Below are 22,044 nucleotides of genomic sequence, written 5' to 3'. Positions count from 1 at the left end.
GGCCGCCGCCTCGCCCCTTCTGGCACGTTCGGGGCGGGGGGCGCGGAGCTGCGCTAGCGCCGCGCTCGTCGCCGCGGCGGGCGGGGGCCCCGGTGCCGCATCCCGGCCCGCCGCCTCCCGCCGAGGGCCTTTTTTGGTCTTGCGCGGGTTTCGGAGCAAATACGCGATTAAAAACAAGGCAGAGGGAAGGCCGTGCGCGGCCCGCGCCCCCCCCCTCTCTGAAATCCTCATTTGCACGGTGAGCCGGGGGGTGGGAAGGGGCCTGGCCTGGGCCGGACGCAGAGCTCACGGCGCCCAAAGGCACCCGGGGCGAGCGCAGGGGGGGCGCTGGCCAGGCGCACGCCGAAATAAGTTATTGTGCAAAAATAACTTGAGTAATCGTTCCCCCGGTCGCAGTATGCCCTGGGTTTTAACGTGCGCCTACRTCTGGCACCCCTTTCTTTCCAGCTATGAAATGATCTGTGAGATTGCCAAATATCCCTCACCTGTTCTTTTTTCTTATATATTTATCATTTTTCCCCCCTCATCTCTAAATATTGGTCGTTGCGCCTCCATTTGCAGGCCAGGACCAGGTATGCGAAATGTTGATTTGGAGAAAACTCAGGCAGCTGAGTTGTGAATACTTGAAAATTGGAACTTGAAACTGCTGACACACTGACTTACTGAAGTGGATTTTGTTCTTCATTTTATTCCCTCCTCATCTGCAGTGGTCTTATGACCATTCTTACTGTTTTGTTTCGTTAACTAGTGATGTCAGAAGTCTTGAGTCTTGCAAGGTCATCTATAACGCGTTCCTATGGAAAAGACTTCCTCTGCATGTTACTCTGAAATAATTTTTAGTCCTTGACTCATCAAGAATCCCATCCCATTCATATCTCTGTGATGAAGTGCTTATGGCTAATATTATTAACAGCTTATTTGAAAGTTTTAGTGGAAGTTATGGTCGTTACAGATATTTATGTGTAGTAAAATCCTTTTTGATCCCTTTCAGCAAACTCGATTGTGGAATTTCTATAAGGATTCCTTGAGCAGTTGTGTCTGCCAGACATCTGAGTCTCCAGGATGTGAGGATAACAATGATTTTTAGTATAGCAATTGAGTTAAACAACCTCAGCAACAACAAAACATTCTTTCTCAAACTGGAATTTTGCCCACTCCTGGGTTTTGGGGTTTCTTTGTGCACTGTGCTGATTTCACATCACTATAACTGCAAATTAAGCCTTAGGTGGGTCATTTGTTGCCGAAGATGTGAGGCTTTCCACCCTCACAAAGGAGGACAGAGATGAGTCAGAGGAGAAGCAAGGATCTCTCTCTTTTCCTGTAGAAGTGGTGCAATAGGTGGGAGTACCCATGCCCATCAGCTTGGGGTGTATTTCTTTAGCTGGGTACAGCATGCTCTTCCCACCTCTTGGTGAGACATCAAGACTTCTCTTGGGACATTGTGGCTAGGTACTTGAATGCAGCAGGTCTCTGACTGGAGAGGGCCTTGAGGAGGGTGAGGTGCTTCAGTCTGGACCATCCTGGGCTTTTCACTTCATTTGAATTACGGTCTTAGGGTTCTCTTCAGGACCAGAAAGATTAGAAATGCGTTCCAGAAACAAAAAGAAAAGCTGAGGTTACAGTGTGATCTAGTGTTTTGAGTTGGAGCCTTCGGCAAATGCTTCACTGCCTGGTGCTCAGGTTCTTGCTGTGTTTCCCCGGGACTTGATGGAACGGTGAAGCAGGCAGGAGGCTAGTTGCTAGGAGGCTAGGTGGTGGAAGGGTGCTTGCAGAGGTGCATTTCTTCCCAGTATTATCACTTTTTTAAAGCTAAAGAGCATATATAGAGAGATACTGGTTGATATTTTTAAATGAAAAAATGCTGTCACCATATCCTCCCCTCCATTTCCAACTGGACTTGAACACATCCTTTTGGAAAGCTTTTCTATAAGAGATGTTGCTTGAGAGGGAGATGGGGAAGGGGGACTGTTGGTGTTGCAGGCCTGTGAGGTGGTAGAGATGATAGAATTTGGCCTTCATTCACAGTACTGATGCTGAATCTCAGTGAATCATAGAGCAAAGGCAGCAGATCCCTGTCCTGTAGCATCTTGGGAATTAATATTTTCCTGTTGTGTGACCTGGAAATACTAGCTGGCTCTCCGGCTTGCAAATGGTCTTTAGAACAGTATATTTTCTTTATATCCTTTATATCATATCCTTTTGCTTTATTTTGTTGTTTAATAAGTACGTTAAACAACATACTATGCTATGTTACCCTGTTGTATGGGAGAGTCACCAGCCGTTGATGTTTTCTGTTTAAGTCTTCTTACTGCAGCTTTCAGTGAGTAAGGATGTGCTTTTATATGTCAAAGGCTAGACATTTTCCTATTTTAAAACGTTTGCTTGAAGAAACTGCATATGTTTAAGAGTTGATTACAGCTTTTTTGCGATCAGAAGTTAAACATCTCACATTCTAATTCTTGCCTTTTGTTGTTTTTGGCTTTCTTCTAGGCTACGGAGAGCTAAATGGTAATGCAGGAGAAAGAGAAATATCATTAAAGGGCCTGTGCTCTGATGAAACAACCAACCCAGGATCCAGGGTACCAAATGGCAGCCAGCAACTTGTAGACACTAATGTGACCCCAAAGCAGACTGTTAAGACCAGTGCTTTGGGGAAAGCTGGAATCAAAACCAAGAACTTCATTCAGAAAAATAGCATGGACAAAAAGAATGAGAAGTCCTACGAAAATAAACTTAGAGAAAGTCAGCCCTCTGACAAGCCGGAGGGAGTATCTATTCCAAATGGTGTGGTAACCAATAATTCTAGTTATATCACTAATGGCTACATAAGCAAAGGGGCAGATAATGATGGTAGTGGCTCCGAGAGTGGATATACTACGCCTAAAAAACGGAAAGGCAGGCGCAACAGTGCCAAGGGTTGTGAGAACTTAAATCTAGTACAGGACAAAATAATGCAACAGGAGGTCAATGCCCCAACCTTAAAACAGGAACTTGAGGGTTTCAAGCCTGATTACAGTGAACAAAAGGGGACCCGAATTGAAAATACTAAGCCTATTTGGAAATACGAGGCTGGGGCTGGTGGAGCAGGCCGGGGAAAGCCTGGGCTTGGGGATGTACAGCGAAAAAATTCTGATGCCAAACCTGGAATTAGCAGCAAGAAGTTTGATGACCGGCCCAAAGGGAAGCACGCATCGTCAGCTGCATCTAAAGAGGACTCATGGACCTTATTTAAACCACCTCCAGTTTTTCCAGTGGACAATAGCAGTGCTAAAATTGTTCCTAAAATAAGTTATGCAAGTAAAGTTAAAGAAAACCTCAACAAAGCAGCTCAAACCCCATCCACATCTTCGTCATTGTCTTCGTCGTCTGCTGGGGAAACTCAGGCCCAAACACCAACTCGACTCTCCCAAGTCCCTATGTCTGCTATGAAATCTGTTACTTCTGCTAGCTTTTCAAATGGGCCAATTTTAGCAGGGACTGATGGAAGTGTATATTCTCCAGGGACCCAGCCACTGCTCACAACTGCTGCTAGTACTGTAACATCAACCTCTTCTGAGTCAGTACCCCAGGACATAAGTACAACTTCAACAGCTCTTGAACAAAAGAAATCTAGCCTTTTTATCTACCCTTCAAATATGCAAACTGTGCGTCTGGGTACAGCACAAGTCGATTTCCCATCGCAGACAAATCAGCAGAACCTGGGAGATATCTTCCAGAATCAGTGGGGCTTGTCATTCATAAATGAGCCCAGTGCTGGCCAYGAAACTGTTGTGGGGAAACCTGCAGATAATCAGTTAATGGAAGTGACATTTCAAGGGGAATATCCTGCTGCTTTGGTTTCACAGTGTGCTGAAATCATTCCCTCAGGAACTGAACAACCTGTGTTCCCTAAGGCTTATGAGCTGGATAAACGGACTAGCCCTCAAATTCTTAGTGCTATTCTTAAGCCTGGGACTGCTATTGAGGGTGGTGTCTTAGCTTTGGAGTCGCATCACACAGGTGACCTACAAAAGGCAGATGCCAGTAGCCAAGGTGCTTTAGTGTTTCTTTCAAAAGACTATGAAATAGAGAATCCTCTGGCCTCCCCTACGAACAATTTGTTAGCCTCCGCCAAAGAACAGAGGTACCAGAGAGGCCTAGAAAGGAAAGATAGCTGGGGTTCTTTTGACCTGAGGGCTGCTATTATATATCACACTAAAGGTAATGGCTTAACTTGCTTCCCTAAGGAAATTTTCTTCGTTGTGGGTTTCTTTTTTTAATGCAATATTATAAGATGTTTTATCGCTTGCAGCAATTATGGTTGTTTTAAAAATGGGCTTTTTGCTTCCATATCTTTAATGGCAATAGCAGTTTGAGAAAGTTACTCAAACAGATGTTTAATTTGTGTTAAAAGATATTCATGTTCCTATTCCTGTGGGCAAAAATAAGGGATATTGSTAAGGATAATGCTTAGCTTGTGTGTTTTCTTTTCAATTCCTATGGAACAAGCAGGTCTTCCTAAGCTTCTTGGCATTGAAAGAAGTTGAACACACAGGTTCACCTGGTCTGTTCCAGCTTTACSAGACCGTATTCTGTCACTGAAAGGGCTTCTCAGTTTGTGCCCACACCTCTACCTCTGCAGTATTGCTGCTTCTCCCCTTGCAGATAAGGCCATGAAATCAGGGTATCTAGTTTAAAGGAAGAAAGAAAAAAATAATAATACTTTGTTTCTCTCTGGCTTTTCATGGCGCGATCTTTTTAAACCCCCCAGTTTTTCCTCATCTTTCTAAAATATTACAGCAACGGTGAGGCAAATCTTTGCTTATCGACTTCCCTCTAAGCTGCAGATTGAATTCTCTCATACCCTTTGTAGACCAGATCTTTCAGATGGATTTTATTGCTGTGCATGTTTTTATGGAGTTCTTTGTACTTGGCTGCCCCCCCCCCATCTTTTTTTCTTTTTCCTTTTTGAGGCAGAGATGACTTAAACACGATACAGACGTTTACAACTGGGAACCAAGAGATAAAGTCTATAGAACCGTTTGCTTTTCCCTTTCCCTCTAGGTCTCGGTCACAGAGACTCTGAGGTCTGGTGGTTCTTGGTTGTGGGTCCCAGCTCGGCAGTAACAGGAACTCTGCTCTGTGTTGCTTTTTGGCATTGTGTTAACTTATCTACTTCTGACAAACTCAGAGCAGTTCCTTTTTTCATTCTCCTCCCTCTTCCTTCTCCCTGCATCCCCCTACCCTGAGAGAGGAAGGTGATCTTTTTTAAAGTGTTCATTTCACGTATATGGACAACATCTTACTCATTTCTCCTGTTGAGGGAAGCTGGCTCTGATAGCTGTTCAGAGAGGTTAGTATTTGATGGCTTTAGCAAAACCTGCTGTGTTTTGACCCACTGTGAAGTTCTTAAATTACCTGTCCAGAGCCTTTGTGTGAAGTGCAAAAATATAGATGGCTTCATTTAGAAATAGTAAGCCCACATGTTTAAAAATAATTAAAAGATATTTTTCCAGGTCATCACACTCTTAAGATGTCAACATCTTAAGCTCTAGTATTTTCCTTGAGAAGAACAGTGTTCATTAGTTTATTTTATCTGGGTCTTCTTCCCTGACCCGTTGCTCAATGCATTCCAGTATTAAAGCAAGTTTTTCATTCTTATTTCTTGCATTTACCTGCATCCTAAATTTCAGTCTCTCTTCAGAGAATGGGAATATTAGGAAGCCCAGCATGATGTAGGAGGGAGAGCCCTAGACAATCCTCTATTTACCAGTTTAGGAACCTCTGTAATACTGAAATTTGGCTTTCTTACTTTGTTTTTGTCAACCTGGAATGTGTGGTACAAAAGCAACTTTGTAACCAGATGCAGCAAGAATCATTGGCTCTCTGGTTTTCACTTGCTGTGTAAAAGACAGACCTGGGTAAAACAATAGTAACAACAGGAAAGTAAAGAACACTCCCTTCCCATGCTCTGGTAAGGAGGTGTTGACTTCAAAGCCTGGCTGAGGTTAGTCCTTTTAAACACTGGAGTTAATTGCATTCAGTGGCAAGAATGGACACTTAAAACACACGTTAAAATAATTACTTTTGGCTCTGCCTTTACCTCAGCTTAAAAAGGGAGCGTGCTCTCACCTGGGTTCCTGCTTTGGGCACTCTGAGCAAGCGCTCCTGGTCGGCGCTGCCCTCCTAGGTAGGCATCCTAGGAGGATGGTTTCTGCCCCTCCTTCCTCTGTACCTCTCTTCTAAGCTGCTTCTCTGCCCATTTCAGGTGTTGTTTAGGTGTCCACGTAAAAGATAACGGATTTTTCTAATTGGTGGTGTGCCATTAATGTGGTAAGGGTGCTGCAAATGGCTTGAGATTGTCTTTATCTGTTGTAGTTTTTGAGTGCTGCTGTTGGTTTACAAAGTGGAGATCAGTCTAAGATTTAGCACGTCTTCTGGGACGATGCTGGATGTTGCATTTCTGTATTTGTTGAAGCCCGTTGGGATGAGTTAAGTGAATTGGGAGGGATGGTGGCTTTCTCTCCCCTGTGCGCGGTGGAAGATGCCGTTGCCTCTTTATGGCCGTGATCCTGTAGTCAGAGCTGGGCAGGTGAGTTCCTGAGTCACATATTGTTTGAAAACACTTAGCAAAGCTGCCGGGGTGCAGTTTGCAGGACAGCAGTGCAGTGGTTAAACCCCACGCAATACTCTGCATTTACCTTGGGTTGTTTTCCTGAGCTCCTAGTAAGTAACCACCAGTTCCTCTGAGGTAGGAGTGGAATGACTTTACCTATTTATTTTTCACAACTGCCTTCCCTCTCCCCTGCTGGGGAGAGCATGCAAGTTTGCCTGACAAGTGTTAGGGTGTCCCAGGCAGCTGGATCCTCGGTTTGTTTGATTTTTGATTTCGAGAGGAGGGTGAACTTCTCTCTCTTCAGATCGATCTGTTTGTTTTTGAGCAGAACAAAGTATCCATGGTTTGATCTTCAAATCTGCCCTGCTTCTGAGGTTATGGACATGAAAAGAAATGATTGTGGGGAAAGGCCAGGGTGAACTTACAGCACTGTCGTTGTTCTGTGGCACCTGCTCTGGTGCATTCTTTTACCCTGAACTAAATATGAGGTAATTCAATGCAAGTTACCCATAGTGAAAGAATGAAACTCTTTGTGTTTACAGTGAGGAATGGGTTTCAGCATGAGCGGTTGCAGTGCTTTGGCCTGTCTGCCATGGGCTTGCACCCTCACTTGCGCTGTTTGTGACTGTAGCTGTGATCAGTTTATGTGGATCCTCACCCTTGGTTTGTAAATAGGCTAGGGGAAGGTTTCTAGCTKTTGGCTTAGTAGTTTTGTCCAAGCAAACTGCAGCTTTCCAGTACAGATTTTGTCCAGTGACTATAAAAGGCATTATAAAACAAAATTGCCTCGTGGCTTCCCTTGTGAAAGGATGGATGAGTGGAGAAGGTAAGGCACAAGGTGGATCGGATCTGAAATATAAACCTCCTGCTTAAACCACCAGAGCAGTGTGTGCTGCTGGTGAGGCAGTGCTGGAGTCCAAGCCTGGGTGGCTCTAGGGTGCAGTGAGCTCCTGGGGCAGGAAACTGTGCTTATTTGCATGCACCCAGGTTGCTCTTTCCCAGATGTCTGAGCACTGGGCAGGGTGGCGAGGCTGATAGCGCCTGCTTGGGCTCCTCTCTTTGGTGCTTTGCCTGTTGGTTTCACGTGTGCCTCTGCTCTCTGCCTTCCTTTTTTTTTTTTTTTTTTTTTTAAGGGCAGAGGCCACTGTGATTATCTGATCTGCTTGACTATACCACAGTCCTTCAGCGTGGCTGTCTTCGCTGACAGCACATGCCGCTCAGTGTTTGTGTCAGCGCTTTGAGACACTCGCTGGTGACGTATCTGGTTTAGCAAGGTAGATCTGATTTAGTTAAGCATTGGTGGGCCTACTGTTTGTTTGGTTGGAGACAGGACTGTTAGCTTTATATGGGAGACTGGAAGGAAGAGGAAGGAATGGTGCCCTACCTTAGGGATGTTACTCCCCTCTAGGGCAGAATTGAATCTCCTCCTCCACGTGGCRTTGCTGCACACCTCATCTCTGAGGTGAAACTGGCCCTTATAGGTGTTTGGTACCCTCTTCAAAAGGGGAGGCTGGATGTACTTCTGTACATGCAGAAATGTGCTGCATTTCTGTTGAAATGGGCATCTTCTCGTTGCTTAGGTACTCCTTCTAAAGACAGTTGGATGAAATATTTCRTACTGAAATGGTCGTGCTTTGTAGAATTTCATTTTGTTCAGACAGTTGCAGCCTTCTAGGCCAAAAGGTGCCTGTGCTTTACAGCAGGCTCTATATAGTACATTTGGCGAAGGAAGGCTCTGTAGTATGCTTGTCCCTAGCTAAAAGGAGAATAATTGAGGTCTCCTAGTTCTGTTGTACAGTAGCGAAGACCGCATAGGTGGAGGGGAGAGAACTGCAGTTGCTTTCCTGTTCGTTCTTGCCCCTAAGTTTCTGCCAGCGCTGCTGCTTTGTTCCTTCTCAGCTTCTCGGTTGCGCCAGCCTCTCTGTTCGCATGAAGAAGCAGAAGAGCTGCATGGAAAATAGAGCAAGGCAGCGTGGACCAGCCAGGAGTGGCGTTCACTGCAATGGTGAACTGGGTCAGAAGAAATAGCAGAGCTGTGAATTCAGCAATTTTTGTCCTTTACATCAGGAGGGGAAAAAAATGCTTTGGTTTTCCATGGAAGGAGGAGTTTAGATCTCAGTCCATCGCTTCTGGTTCTGTGGGGTCTGGGCTGTGGGGCAAAAGCTGATTTAATTGTCCTTTAAGTCTCTCTTTTTTCCAGTTGTCAGGAATTGCTGTCCAACAGTAGCATGAGTCTCCACAGTATTTAATTTTTAATCTCTGTTTTGTTTTCTAGGCAATCCCTAAACTTAATTATTCTGTCCTGCAGATAGGCAAATCAAATGAGGATAGTTGCTCTTCATTTCTTTAGCCCTTCACTTTACAGAGGATTGTCAGTCTATGTATTACATTTAAAAGAATAAAGAACTGACACCGTGGCAAAGTGCAGGGACTTCTATTTACAGGGGCTGCCTATCTAGCAAGGGAAATTTTATAAAAAGTGCTCGTCATAACAAATTACCGTATACAGACTTTTCCCCTCCCAGGTTGTGCACCAGTCCCCCCCCATAAAGTTTATTGGCCCATGAGAAATCTCACTGCAGTTCACCAGAATGTGCTAGTCTGTTCCTCACATCAAAGCCTTTCACCGTAGACCCTCTGCCTCAATGGTATTCCCAAGAAAAAGTGGCTCCTTTACCCGGAGCCTGTTAGGTGAATGTGGTAGGAGTTGTCTTTTCCAGGCGCCTGGAAGCTGAGGGGGATGTTAGCCTCTGGCTGTTCCTSTGCCTGCTGGAGCAAAGCCCTTCCTTGGAGAACATCGAGCTGGTGGGCTGTGGAGAGCCTCCCTAGTCGCAAAATCCTGGAGTAAGGGAGGATGGAAGGGGCTGGAGGTTAGTCCAGCTGCCTGCTTGGAGCAGGGCTAACTTAGGAGTTAGACTGTGAAGGGGTTTGTTGATGGCGCTTTCTCCAGCTAGGTTAGAGTCTGAGGAGAAAGCGTGTCATTTCCCTGGCTGTGTTGTGGGAATGTGGGCCCTTGTCTGTCTTTCCAGGTATTGGCATTCTTCTGCTTTGGAAAGTGGCAATACTTCGTTCTAGGTCCGCGTCTGAGAGGGAGGTGGACTCAGACCTGGGGTGAGATGCCTCTTCTCATGCACTGGGTTAGTTACGTTAGAGCCCTTGCTTAAATTCTCTCTCAGACCTCACTTGGCTTTGCTGAGGGAGAGCTGGCTTGAGAAAGGAGCTGCCTAGGCCCAAGGAAAGAAGGTTAAAGCTAGGTTTGGGGCCTCTTGCATGGGTCAGAGACTGGGAGATTCTCACAGAGGCAGATCTGGAGGATTACAGAGGAGGTGGGGAGAGTCTTCCCTAGAGCGAAGCTAGCTGAAGAGTTTTGAGAGCAACGGGCTTGTTGCAGCGCACATAACGTGCCTTTTTCTCCACCCGCATCTCTGTGCTATGTCGGGTTGTTGGAGCAGAAGTTTTGTGCAGCGGTGGCTTTGCAGCACTGCCAGTCTGCAAGGCCCGTCGCTGGAGTCTACCTAACCGCTGTTAAAATACTCACAGCTCTTGTCATGGCGCCTCGGGACAGCTGGAGGTGCCCTGAGGCTGTAACACAACCCAAAGCATGAGAAAACCTCACAAATTTCTTACAGGTAACACAGAATAAATGATAGAAGTAGTGTTAAGATTGACGGAAAAACTTGTTTCCTTAGTTTTATGTTGCTGTTAGTCTAAGAAAATTGTTTTTTCCTCATTCTTAAATGTGCTTAGCGTGTACTTCTCTCATTTRAATACTGGTGACCAGCTGGAGGGGAGGACCTTGCATTCGGCCTTTTGGTGATAGGCAATATTCAAGAATAATCAGTATAGCAATCAGTCGGTCAGAGACATCTCTCCTTGAAGATTTGCTAGGCTGAGCGTCTGCTAGCCAGTGTGTCAAGTTATTTAGGATTTGCAAGGCACTTCACAGCATAGTTTTCATAACTTTTGTTTTTTTTTTAATAGTATTTCACTGTCTCTTTTATGGTCAGGCGTGTCTTAACGTCGGCAGTTCATAATGTTGTTGTATCTGTGGAAGTTGGGACCAGATGGAAGTAAAATGAAAGAACCTCTGTCCTCTGGCATTGAGATGTGATAGCGGGCGGCGCTTCAGCCGCTTCGTTATGAATTTGATGCTCTAATACTGTGGAAACGTGAAGGAATCAGCAGCTCACTACTGAGCGTTACAAAGGTGGCGTTTCGAGCTGCCTTCTCTCCCCTGCCCTTGGGAAAGCTGTTGGAATAGGTGATGCTCTTCAGCCTTTAGGAAATGGTGCTTCTAACTTCATAGTGAGTGGAAGGCTGACTCTAGTGAAAGTGGGTTTTGTAGCTAGTTTGTTTGACTTCAGAGGAATCTGTATTTCAGTGATGGGGGGGAAGTCTCTTGTCAAGTTGCTTTTGTCTCTGGGAGTGTTGAGAGGCCTCGTTACTGCCCCCAAAGCACTTGGGGTTCCTCCGTGACAGTGCAGCGTGTTCCTGGTGTTACCACAACACAGAAATACCAGGCCTTGTAAAACTTCGTCGGGGCCTCTCTTACAAAAGACTTCAATGTACAGAGAGGACTGGTAATGCTTATTTGTGTGCAATTCCCTGCCCCAGGGAGCTTGAGATTGTAGCAGGCAAAACGCAGATGAAGGGTTGGAGGAGGGACGCAAACATGCGAGCAATTGATGGAGGTGACGTTTGGCACACATCGTGCCGAGGCCGTGAGCTTTGTCGGGGCTTTTTTCTTCCTCCTTTCCCATGCCAGTTTGCTTACTTATTGCTTTCTTTTGCTCTTTATCGCAGACATTCAGGTTGCTTAATAATCTATGGCTGCTCTTTGTTCCTGGCCCCACCAAGGTCCTGCCTGCCCCCTTTCTGGCACAAGGGAGGCCATAAAGATCGTTCTTGCAGCTTGTGCTCCTACTAAGTGCTCTTTTTCCATAACTTTGTACTCCATCACCAAGATTAAGAGGCAGTTAGCATCTTTATAAATATACTAGCTTGTACAGTAGCAACTTGATAGTGGTTAAATATATTTCTTTTGAATGGGTCTCTAAAGATTAGTTGCGACTTAGGTTTTGGATATTTTAAAGGAAATAGCCTTCTGATGTTTCTTATATCAATGTAAGTGAAGAGAACGTTGAAATATCTTGTTAGTTCTTAAGTAAACAAAAGCATGTGCTCTTTCAGTGGGAGTTGGGAGAGGGGAGCTGTTTGTTTTTACACCATAAATGTGTCTTGGAGACAATTTGGGGAAAAAGTCGCAAGTCGAGCAGGCAGCTGGATGTCTGCCTGGAGCGTCGCACCTTGCTCTCTGGTGATAAGTTGGCAGCAGTCGCGCAGTGATCTTGGTGGAGTAATCACTGCATGGTGCGCTTCAGCAGATATGTGCTGCGAACCATGGGAAACTCGCTTTGTGCAGCAATTTTAATTTCGCACATGCTAAGTATCAACCTGTAAAAAGCTTCTCTTCAGGCTACTTGTTAAGGCTGTAATGCCCACTTGAAAGGAGCATTAGAGTGAACYCTAAAGCTAGTTAGGGATTTGTAATAATAGAAAACAGCAGTGACATTTCTAGTGTGCAGTTTGGTCATCTGATTTTTTAGACCATATTATAGCTGTCTCTTTGCCTCTTATCGCTGGATCATTCAAGTCAAATTCGTGCAATCCTGTCAGCTTCATTTGGGTTGCACTGCAGTGCTGAATGAAATTGGCTTTGTCTGAAAACCGTAGCCCAACTATAGTAGTATGGTGCCATGCTTTGAAAACGAAAGCATGTTTTGGGTTGTCTCTAACTGCAGTCTTCTCCTTTTGCCTCCACAGAAATGGAATCAGTTTGGAATTTGCAGAAGCAAGGTAAGGATGTTTGAAAAAAAGACACCCGGTTGCTCTGCTCTGCTGTGTTTGTTGGGACTGTGCTGAATGTTGAGTAATGTCAGAGTCCAGTGATGCTGGAGTTTGGTTCTTCAGTGCTAGCCGTTTGTATTTCTCTGGGACTTAATTTGGGTTTATCCGTGCTCTGGATCTTCGAAAATCAGGACAGTGAGCTTTACTGTGATGCTGGAGGTTTCAGAAGGAAGCGAAAGGCCTAAAAGAAAGAAGAAATGCAAACAGAATGTCAAATTGGATGTAATTAGTGCTTCATAGGTATATTTAGATACAGTAATTGTTTTATTTCTGGTATTGTCACACACAAGAATAAGTTTTAAATTCTGATCCATCTCCAAGTTTCATTTGCGAACATGTTGAGTGGAGACTTATGTGCCTTCTGCAGCGTTACTGCACAGTGCGGTGTGGGGAGCAAGCACGGCTCTGCAGAGGGGTGGCTGGGGCTCTTGCGTACGCTTGCCGTTGCCGGGAGTCCAGGGGCGCTGCACAGCCTCCTCTGCGTGGAGGAGGGAGAGCAGTGACATGTCAGAGCAGAGAGGAAACTGCATTTGGAATYGTGGCCCTTTACTGAGGGGAAAAAGGAAAAGTTTAACATCTAGCTGAGCCTCTTGCAGATCTGTTGTGAATATCTTCAGCCACAGGTTCTGAAAGTAGCTTGTTGAAAACTTAGGCTTTTGCTTTCTTTCCAGATCCCAAAAGGATAATCACTTACGATGAAGCCATGGATCGCCCGGATCAATGAAGGTAGCAAGACGAGACTGCCTGTTATAACCTTTCGGCAGCATTTGTGCTGTTCATGGGGGACAAAAGGCTTTTATGCTCCTTCTAAATCTTCAGTGCAGCAGAGGACTAGAATAACTAGAATCACAGGATAATATATACAAATATATATATAGTTATTTAAAAATGGCGACTGAAAGTAATTAGACTTCTTAAGGAATCTGAAAATTTATTTCAACGAGACTACACACGTGATTATTTAATCTCCGGTACTGAATAGATTTTTTTTTTGATTTTTGTTTTTTTGTTTAAAGAGTGAATGCAAGTGATTAACAAATACAGACTCAATTTACAAGCCCAGTTCTAAAGTTCCTGCTGTCGTCTACATTGGCAACAGCGACCCACTGGAGAGGCATTTCCATTTGACAAGGTTTCTGTTTCTTGTTCTGTGACTGTAGTGATACACTAATCATAGGGAAATCAGGATGATTCACCATCCTTCATCTCCTCTTTCCCTTCCACCTCCCCTTTCTGTTGTGTTTTTTTTTTCTGTTTTGTTTTACATTGAATGCTGGAGAAACACCTTGAAGTTTGCAGAGGTGTTTTTTGTTTTTGTTTTGTTTTTCCAGAGAACTATAATCCGCATGTTTTGCCAGGAGTAAAGCAGCCAAACATATGCTGGGAAAATTATCTTAAAGCATCATTCTTCTGGGGGAAGGATTGTAATACTGCAGTTCTAGGATGCACAGTGAAGTCACACAGTTAACATGGCTACACATTGGACTATTACAGCTGAAGAGCTCTTTCATTTTAAAAGACAACATGCAAAAATAAGCAATTGGTTTAGGCATCTAATACGGAGGGGGGGAACTAAAACCACTGTTCCCACTGCTTAATGATGTTGTATTATTGGGAGGAAAAAAAAAARGAAAAAAAATCTCTTGCTTTCAACTGTAGGTGCTTCATATTTGGTCTGTGTCCTAACACTAAATGTCCTGGATTTTTTTCCCATTTTCATTGAAAAACTGAAGAGAATGAGTTCTGCTAACTTTCACCCTTCTTGAATTATTTTTTTTCTCTTAAAAAATATATATAAAAATGAAAAAAAACAAAAAACAAAAAACAAAAAAAAAAAGAAAGAAAAATGGGAATTTGAATCCTGTTTGACTTGTTCATAGAAAACTGATGGCTGGGACTTCCCACATGCCCATTGGAAATGCTCTTTTATATTTTCATGGTGTCTGTGTATTTCTGGGCTCTGCTTCTAATTATCTGTTAATAAAAATATATTTTATTACAAGAGCAAAATGGGGGGCTTAGGAATGAAAATAATTTTTTAAAAGAATGAAAGGAAAGCTTTCCAGCAATGGTAGAGAAGACTGAAAAGAGCGCAGGTTCCAGCTGTGTAACCCGTTCTGTCCCACTGCAGCTTGTGTAGCATGTTGAAATCATACTGGCATTGGATAGTTTTTTGGGGTTTTTGTTTTGTTTGTTTGTTTTAAGTGCAGAGTTCCAGGGGTCCAATGCAAGACCGAGCAGTGAATCTTAAATGAAACAAAAACAGGTTTTCTGGCCTGTTTAAGCTCTACGCGTACCAAGTGCTCCRAAACGTCCGTGGGTGTTGGTGGCTGAATGCAGACTGGCACACGGCTGGGCCCCGAGGTCGGCAGCGGCTCGTGTACCCTGAAATTAGACTGGATCCTAGGGGGCATTACAGGAAGCAGATAAGCCCAGAACTTTTGCCTACCCCTTACGCTTATATACCCACTCTTTTGTTAATTAGGAGTATGTAGCATGCATTTTTAATTGTTTTTATTCTTTTAGTAAGTTTGTTCCTGAATGAAGCTCTTGAGTTCATGGTGGAACACAGAAACTTTCTTCTGTACCTTTTTATAAGATTGCTAGCTTTCTGCAATGCTTCGTTTTAAAAGTCTCGCTATGGATTGCCTACTCCACTTTATGTATAAAATACTATATATATATGTGTGTGTGTATATACATATATAAAATACAATAAGTTATTACTRTATACATATATATACACACATGTATATATACGTATATAAATGTATCAGCCCAGGTTCAGAAATTTGTGGTTGGCCAGTCACAAATAGTTCTGTTTCACCTATAAACTGTATCACCTTCACAGGTGTGTAACTTTCAGATGTATAACATGTTTACAGATGTGTCCTACATCTAGTCCTCCTATGTTCCTGTTTTTAATTCTTTTGAGTCTCCCAATTGCTTGCCAAAAGTTGGAATTGCCTCCAGCTCTCCTGTGAGAGAGTGCCGAGGCATTCTTGAGTTTTAAAGTGTTGAACAAACTGGATGACGGGGCTGAAAAGCTTAAGATGGAAGATTTTTTTTTATTTTAGAAAAGGAGAGAGGAAAAAAAGAAAAAAAAAAAAGGGATTGAAGGCTGATAGCAAAGTTTCCAGTTTGTTTTACTGGCTTTAAGGCTCGGCTATGTATTTGTTTGCCTTGTGTAGTCACTTGTCGCCTTAAGGGCTGGGTTCCATTAAAAAAAAAAAAGACAAAAACGAGACCTGTTTTGCTTACGTGGGATTGAACTGTCCTGGCGCCCCGGCCCCAGACCCGCGCTGGGGCTGGCGCGGTGCCGAAGCCGAACAGCAATAACTCTGCCGCTGAATCGGACCCTTCGCGTTTAGAAGTATCTGCATCTTGCTGAATTTCTGAGGACGCTCATCTTGGCCTAGCCCAGTTGGTCTTCTAAATAGCGAAAGAAGTCCTAAAAGAGACGCGAGTCCAGTAACGGGTTGCTTTGCTTTTTCCGACGCCGGTCCCTGCTGCTTTGCCTCGCTGCCGCGTGGCCCTGGCCGCCGGGGCTGGTACCGAAACACCGCCTACGGCTTCTCTGCTGTATTTCCGAACGTCCTCCCTGTCTGTCCGTCTCCCCGCGGTGTAGGAGCAGCCCTCGGACGTTAGGAAACGCTTTTTTTCTGGGAGCTCTCGCAGCTCCGGCTCGCCGAGGCGGGCGGCATGCCCGGGGCCGGGCAGCACCGCGGCGGCGGCTCCCGGCGCGCCCTTCTGTACCCTGCCCCTTCCCCGTGTCCTCACACAATTCTTTACTGAGCACTTATTAAAAATATCCTAAGATTTAACCTGTTTTCTGATTATTTTTGTGTAAACTTATATATATATATATAAAAGGACTGAAATTGAGCTGTGACTAATTTAGCACATTTAAATAATGCTAAGGTGTTACTGATAAGTCTCTTTTTTTTGTTGTTTTTTTTTTCTTTCGTTGTCGTTTCGCTTTGACTCGGAGTATTAGTACTGTAGCATAAACCAAATACAGCCCGGGAAGGGGGTGCAGCCTCCTCCCCGGCGGGCCTGCCCGCCAGGGCGCCCGCGGAGGAGGAGGAGGAGGAGGAGGAGCGCGCGTTTATTTGTGCTGTTGTTTTCATTACCCTGAGCAAGTTTAAACCAAACGAGGAAAAAGGAGAAAAAAAAAAAAAAATCTGAAGTATGCGTGGTGTTGGAAAGTGGCGCTAAGGGTGGAATCGTGACCTGTTTTTTTTTTTAATAGCTATGAAGATGCTAATTCAGGTTAAGGCTTCTCTCGCCTTCCCGTCGCCCGAAGGCCCCTCGCGCGCCAGGCCGGGGGCGCGGGCGTCTCGGCCCGCGTTGCCTCTCTTCTCCTTCCGTGGTCTTTCGCCGTCTTTCTCCGGGCCGGTTCTGCTGGGCGTCTCGCGTGGAAGGAAAGTCCTCTCTTCCCTGAAAGCGAGCGAGGGCGGAGGCCGTCCGCGAGGCCTCGCGCCGTCGGCCGGAGGGAGCGCTGCGTCGCGGGCTCGCTTCGGGAGCGCTTGCGCGCGGCCGCCGGCTTTCCCGCGCGCTCGCTTCGGCCCCGCTCAGCGTTTCCAGTGCTGCGGTGTCCGATGCTTTCGGGAGTCTTGTCTCTAGAAGGCTTTGGTTTTTCTCTGTGCRCGTAGTGATTTGTTTTTCCTCGCCGAGGCTGTTTACAAGGGAGACGATTGGGGTCAGGAGGGGGCGGGTTGGCCTGGGCGCGGAGCGGGGCAGGGTGGTCGTCTCCTCTGCCGGACGTGCTGCCTTCCACAGATTACAGAGCTTTAGAAATTTGCACAACGCATCTTAAACCGCAGGGCGAGGCTGGCTTCCTCGCGCCGCGCTCGAGGTCCTCCCGGGCGGCGCGGCGGAGCGGGCGCGAGCGCCCCGGGCGCGCTGCCGCGGGCGCTGCCTCGCTCTTAACCCCGTTACAGGAACAAAAGTCATACCCGTGCTTTCACCAGGGGATGCTGATCTGTATTTATTCTTGACTGTTAACCAGAAAGCTTCATATTACGTGTCCAGAGCTCTAAAGCCATTTTGTAAGATAGCAGTATCCCTTTTCTACAGCCTTATTAACGAGTAGAGTATCTTTGAAAAGAAAAAAAAAATAGCTCATTTCTTTCTGTGGTATGAAAACTTGTGTACTGCGAACATACGAGCGTTTAGGAAAAAATACACCTTAGAGTTTTCTTATTAAAAAAAAAAAAAAAAAAAACTGCTTTCCATACGGTCTTTCCTCAGGTGCTAAATAAGGGTTCCAAAAATGGATACTGCTTTAGGAATTTCTGCTTTATTCTTAAAATACATATTTTTTTGCTTAGGTGTTGTAAAGATATTTTAACAAGAATGTTTTTTTTAATGTAAATAAGATTATGCGTCTTTAATTTTGTTTTATCTCCTTTTTGTCTATATTAAATAGTCTAATTTTCCTTTTATCCTTTTGAGAAGGACCCTCTTATGACCTTCCTTGAAGACATTTCATTAAGTGTTGCTGCATTTAAGAATGAATCTACAACTGTTCATGTCTTGGGTTAATGCTGCTGCTATAAGTAACCCTGAAAATCAAGAATGTGTGATGCACTTTTTTTTTTCTTTTTTTTTTACATGACCATAGTAGTTCCTCTGAGGATAGTTGAACCCTCCTGTAACACAGCCACTAGCTCTGCGGGTAGCCTGGGAACCGGAGGGTCCGGGGTGCGCGGGGGTGTGCGAGAGGAGCGTACCTGACTTTGGTGCTGACCTACGAGAATTTCTATGCAAACGCAAGCAGAGGAGAGCTCTTAACTTGAAAGAACACTGTGCATTTTTTTTCTCTCCTTCCTTTTCTCTAGCTGCTATTGGAAGGGTAGTGCAAATCCCCGAGGTTCTCGACTTCTCCTTCCTTGATGGCTGGTGCGGGAAAGATGGCTGAGTACTTGTAAGGTCGAAAGGATCTCGATGAACTATCGTCTTGTCTCCGGCTCTAATACTCTGTTTTCTGTTTGAGTACATCTTTGGAGGGAAATTGCTCGTCTCTGAGGAAAAAAAAAAAAAATCTTGTTAATGCTTTATCTCAATGTGAAATTTATGGCAGGGATTAACCAGCAGTATTAAAAATGGTATGACTTCCTTCCTGCCCGGTTGTATCCCTGTGTTCCCAAAGTTAGGAAGCGGGCTAACCTGCGCGCTGCCCCCGGCGCGCTCGCAGAGCAGTGGGTGGCTGCAGTTAACTTTCTTCCCAGCCGAACGTCCCGCTATTGCAGCGAGGCCGATGCATCTGCCGAGCCGAAGCCCGATGGATAATGCAGGAAAACACGGAGCTTAGCCGAGCGGCGGAGGAAGGTCTCGCTCGCAGAGGCACCGCCGTGGGGCTGGGGCGGATGCAGAACCTTTCGCCTTCAGGGGATGCACCTAGACCACCTCTGAGCCAGGTGCTCTCGCCTGCCGCGGGGAGAGATCGCAGGGGTGAGTTTACATACCGTGAAGTAAGGGTTTACTGGAGAAAATAAAGGGAATTTACTTGATGCTTTATTTATAGAAGATCCTTTAAAATATATATATATATATATATATATATCTTTTGTAAAGTGAGAGAAGAGTAAGGGAGGTCTACAGTTGTGTAGGAAAAATGCTTTGGGATTACAACTGCCTGGAAAATAGTATATAAATATATTCCAGAATTCTCTGCCTATTTAATTAGTTTATTCAGCATCATTTTTTGACCAGCTTTTGCTTTTTTACACACATGCGTGTGTGTGTACATATAAATAAATGTGCCTTGCATGTGTGCTTAAACAAAACTTGTAGAAGTAGTTTGTGAGCTGCTGCGGGACTTTGCATTAGGTAGCCAGGCTCCTGCCTCACCAAGCGTAATAACCATGCCCCGTCTACAGTCAAGGATCTGTTAGCGTCTTGGTGACCCACGAAACCTGCTGTTGAAATGAGACTCTGGATAGTGGCTGTCTTACAGTTTGGGGAAAATGTCCTACGGGATGGCACCTTTCCTTTCTTAACGTGACCCATTTTCTGTGATTTTTGAGGAGAGTGGGGATGAGAGAAAGAGAATCTGCTTTGTTGTTCTCCTGCAGACAAAATATAAGCATTGCAATGCTCTGCCTACAAAACAAGTGAAGATCTGGAACCAGCTTGACTCTGGAGTTAATTCTCTGCAGAGGCTGGGAATGCCATTATCCTGGGGATTTATTCCCTTCCAGGTTGTGATTCTTGTTACTGTGGCTTTTTTTTTCTTTCATCTTTTTGCAAAGGAAAAAGAAAAGTAAACATGCCTTGCTTGAAGTTAACAAAATAAAAATGCTTATGTTTGCAGTCAGTGACTCAGAACATGAAACTGTGCAATTCTTGTTTCTTCATCTTTCTCTCTCTCTGTCTCTGTCTCAACTCACTTGCCCTACTGTGTGGTTTCTGTTAGTTTTTCTGTACTTCTGCCACTGTAAATGTGAAAGCTTGCTTGCATTGTTTTTTAGAAATGCATTTTGCACACTCGAGTTTCGCTGAAGCTCCGTGAAAAGGTTAGTTTGAAGCAGATGAATAAAGCTATGCACATGTTTTGAAAGTTTAATTTGTGTCTCATTACCAGAAGTGACTTATCTGCCCTCTTTTGCATTCCCGTGCTGTCATTGCCTACATTATCTTTACCATCTCGGAGGGTATGATGTAAGGTGACAGTTCTTTGCTGACAGCTGTAGCAGAAAACTGGCGCTTCTTGATTTTTAGTAGCCTCTCTTTCCTTTGCTTTCTCTGTATTTCTCTCTATATATCTATATAAATACATATATTATTTTTTTATTTTAAAGAGCCTACTTTACTAATTGAATTGGGGGGGGTGCCGGCTTGCGTTTCGGATACACTTCATGCTGTCGGATGAGCAAGTGCCCTTTTTTCTGCTCCCATGAGAATGTGGCCGTGGCGGTGCCCGTCAGCACCCCAGGCCGGCGTGCCGGCCGCGTGGTTCCCGGGCTAGCGCGGGGACGGGGTGCACAGCACGGCCTGCTCTGCTCGCCCTGCTCCGAGCTGCTCCGGCGGGGCCGGGCGAGCAGCCGGCTTCGTTGGCTTATTTGCAGGCTGATGGTGCAGGCTTGAGGTGTCTAACGGCCAAACAGCCGAGGGAAGCCCGACCGGTTTGCATCCGCACTGTGCGGCTAGAGGGAGAAGCGTTTGCGTTGTCCTCGCAGCGGGTGTACGTACGCAGGGTGTAGTTCATGGCCTGCTGGAGCGGGGGCGGGGGGCTCCCTCTGGTCTCCAGGGCAAGGGCTTTATTTTGATTTTGTTTTCATGAGTTATGTGCATTGGTTTGCAAATACCATCTTTGAAAACTTGTTGCTTAGCCCAGAGCCTTTGTGCAGAAGAGTCTGGATTTTGCGATGGGAGAAGTACCCCTGGCAGCTTTCTCCGTGTGTTCCCTTTGCCATGGCAGAAATTTGTACTAACTTTACAGCTTTTTTTCATACAGAACAGGGCTGCTTTTCTATCTACCATCACACGTGTACTTACACACCTTCAGTCGCTCGGACGCCTCTGAAGGTCCTCAACTTGTTTACTTGGGGAGCGGATGCCCCTCTCTTCCCCTCCCCTGAATATTTCAGTGTTAATAGCGGCTGGGAGCACGGCTGCGCGCGTAGACTCCAAGCCGGGCTCGGGAGGTCTCTCGAGGCAGACCCGCAGGAGCGGGACGAAGGCTGGCCCTCGCGGCGGTCGCGGCCTCCCCTCCYGCCTCTGTCAAAAGTTCTCATTTCCATTCAGTTTCCTGGTGTGTGTTAAAATCACAGCAAGGGGTTGTGCTCTAGCTGCTCAGGAGCTGAATTACCTCTTACCTTCGGAGAGGGGCAGCCCCTCTTTGCTGTCGGTGTCGTAGTGTGCTACCACACAAAAACGGTAACGGTAGCTTGCGTTTTTCTTCTCCCCTGCCCGATATTTCTGAATAGGTTAATACACTCTGTGTACCCGGCTGAGAACRTAGGCATTTTTCCGATCGTGGGAGGGTGGCTAGAAGAGTTAGTGTTATACCTGCTGTAGCTGTGTCTAGCGCAGGCAGATGCGCTGGGATAGATGATGATGTCGCAGACTGTAAGGATAGGTAATGTCCATGAGCTGTAATGGCATGATGTATCTTTACTGATGATGTCATACTTCACACTAAATGTTTAAAAATTTACCTGAATTTCGTTTATTCTGCACCAACAGGTCTTCAAAATTTATCCAAATTTTATTATTTTATCAGGAAAAAAATGTGTAGATCAAATACGTTAAGACAGACAATAAGTGATGTAAATTGTTGAATAAAGATTTTAAAGATTGTGGGTGTCAGTGTGATTTTCTTCTGCACTCTTACAGAGCATCCCTTTGCTTCTTGGGGTGCTGCATGACCAGTGGCTCTACTTTCAGTCCTCAGACCTACTGCYGCTAACCAGAAAGCATACTAGAAATGCCGTGTACGCGGCTGCGTATGCRTGAGCATCCAGTGGTGGGCATGGCTCGGCCTCACTGTGGGAAGGGTGRGTGCGTAGCAAAATGCCCTTTACCCTGAGGGAGGG

General features: G+C 45.3%; 1 protein-coding gene across 2 annotated transcripts in view; it reads left to right on the top strand.

Moving 5' to 3' along the window:
* The window catches only part of NUFIP2 (nuclear FMR1 interacting protein 2), a 43,953-nt gene extending 22,146 nt beyond the window's left edge, over positions 1 to 21,807 (top strand). The window contains exons 4-7 of one of the 2 annotated variants that reach the window (XM_085318653.1): positions 2,491 to 4,200; positions 12,419 to 12,451; positions 13,174 to 13,228; positions 17,963 to 21,807. In XM_085318653.1, coding sequence (XP_085174779.1) covers positions 2,491 to 4,200; positions 12,419 to 12,451; positions 13,174 to 13,226 — 1,796 coding nt within the window. In that variant the 3' untranslated portion in view covers positions 13,227 to 13,228; positions 17,963 to 21,807. Of the gene's footprint in view, positions 1 to 2,490; positions 4,201 to 12,418; positions 12,452 to 13,173; positions 16,327 to 17,962 lie in introns of those variants that run through there. The other variant, XM_085318654.1, reaches the window with a different exon arrangement.
* The last annotated feature ends 237 nt before the right edge of the window (positions 21,808 to 22,044 follow it).

Source organism: Rhea americana, unplaced genomic scaffold, assembly GCF_003343005.1.
Source record: "Rhea americana isolate MKP2758 unplaced genomic scaffold, rheAme1 scaffold_549, whole genome shotgun sequence".
NCBI lineage: Eukaryota > Metazoa > Chordata > Aves > Rheiformes > Rheidae > Rhea > Rhea americana.
This window is presented reverse-complemented; position numbering and strand designations above follow the sequence as displayed.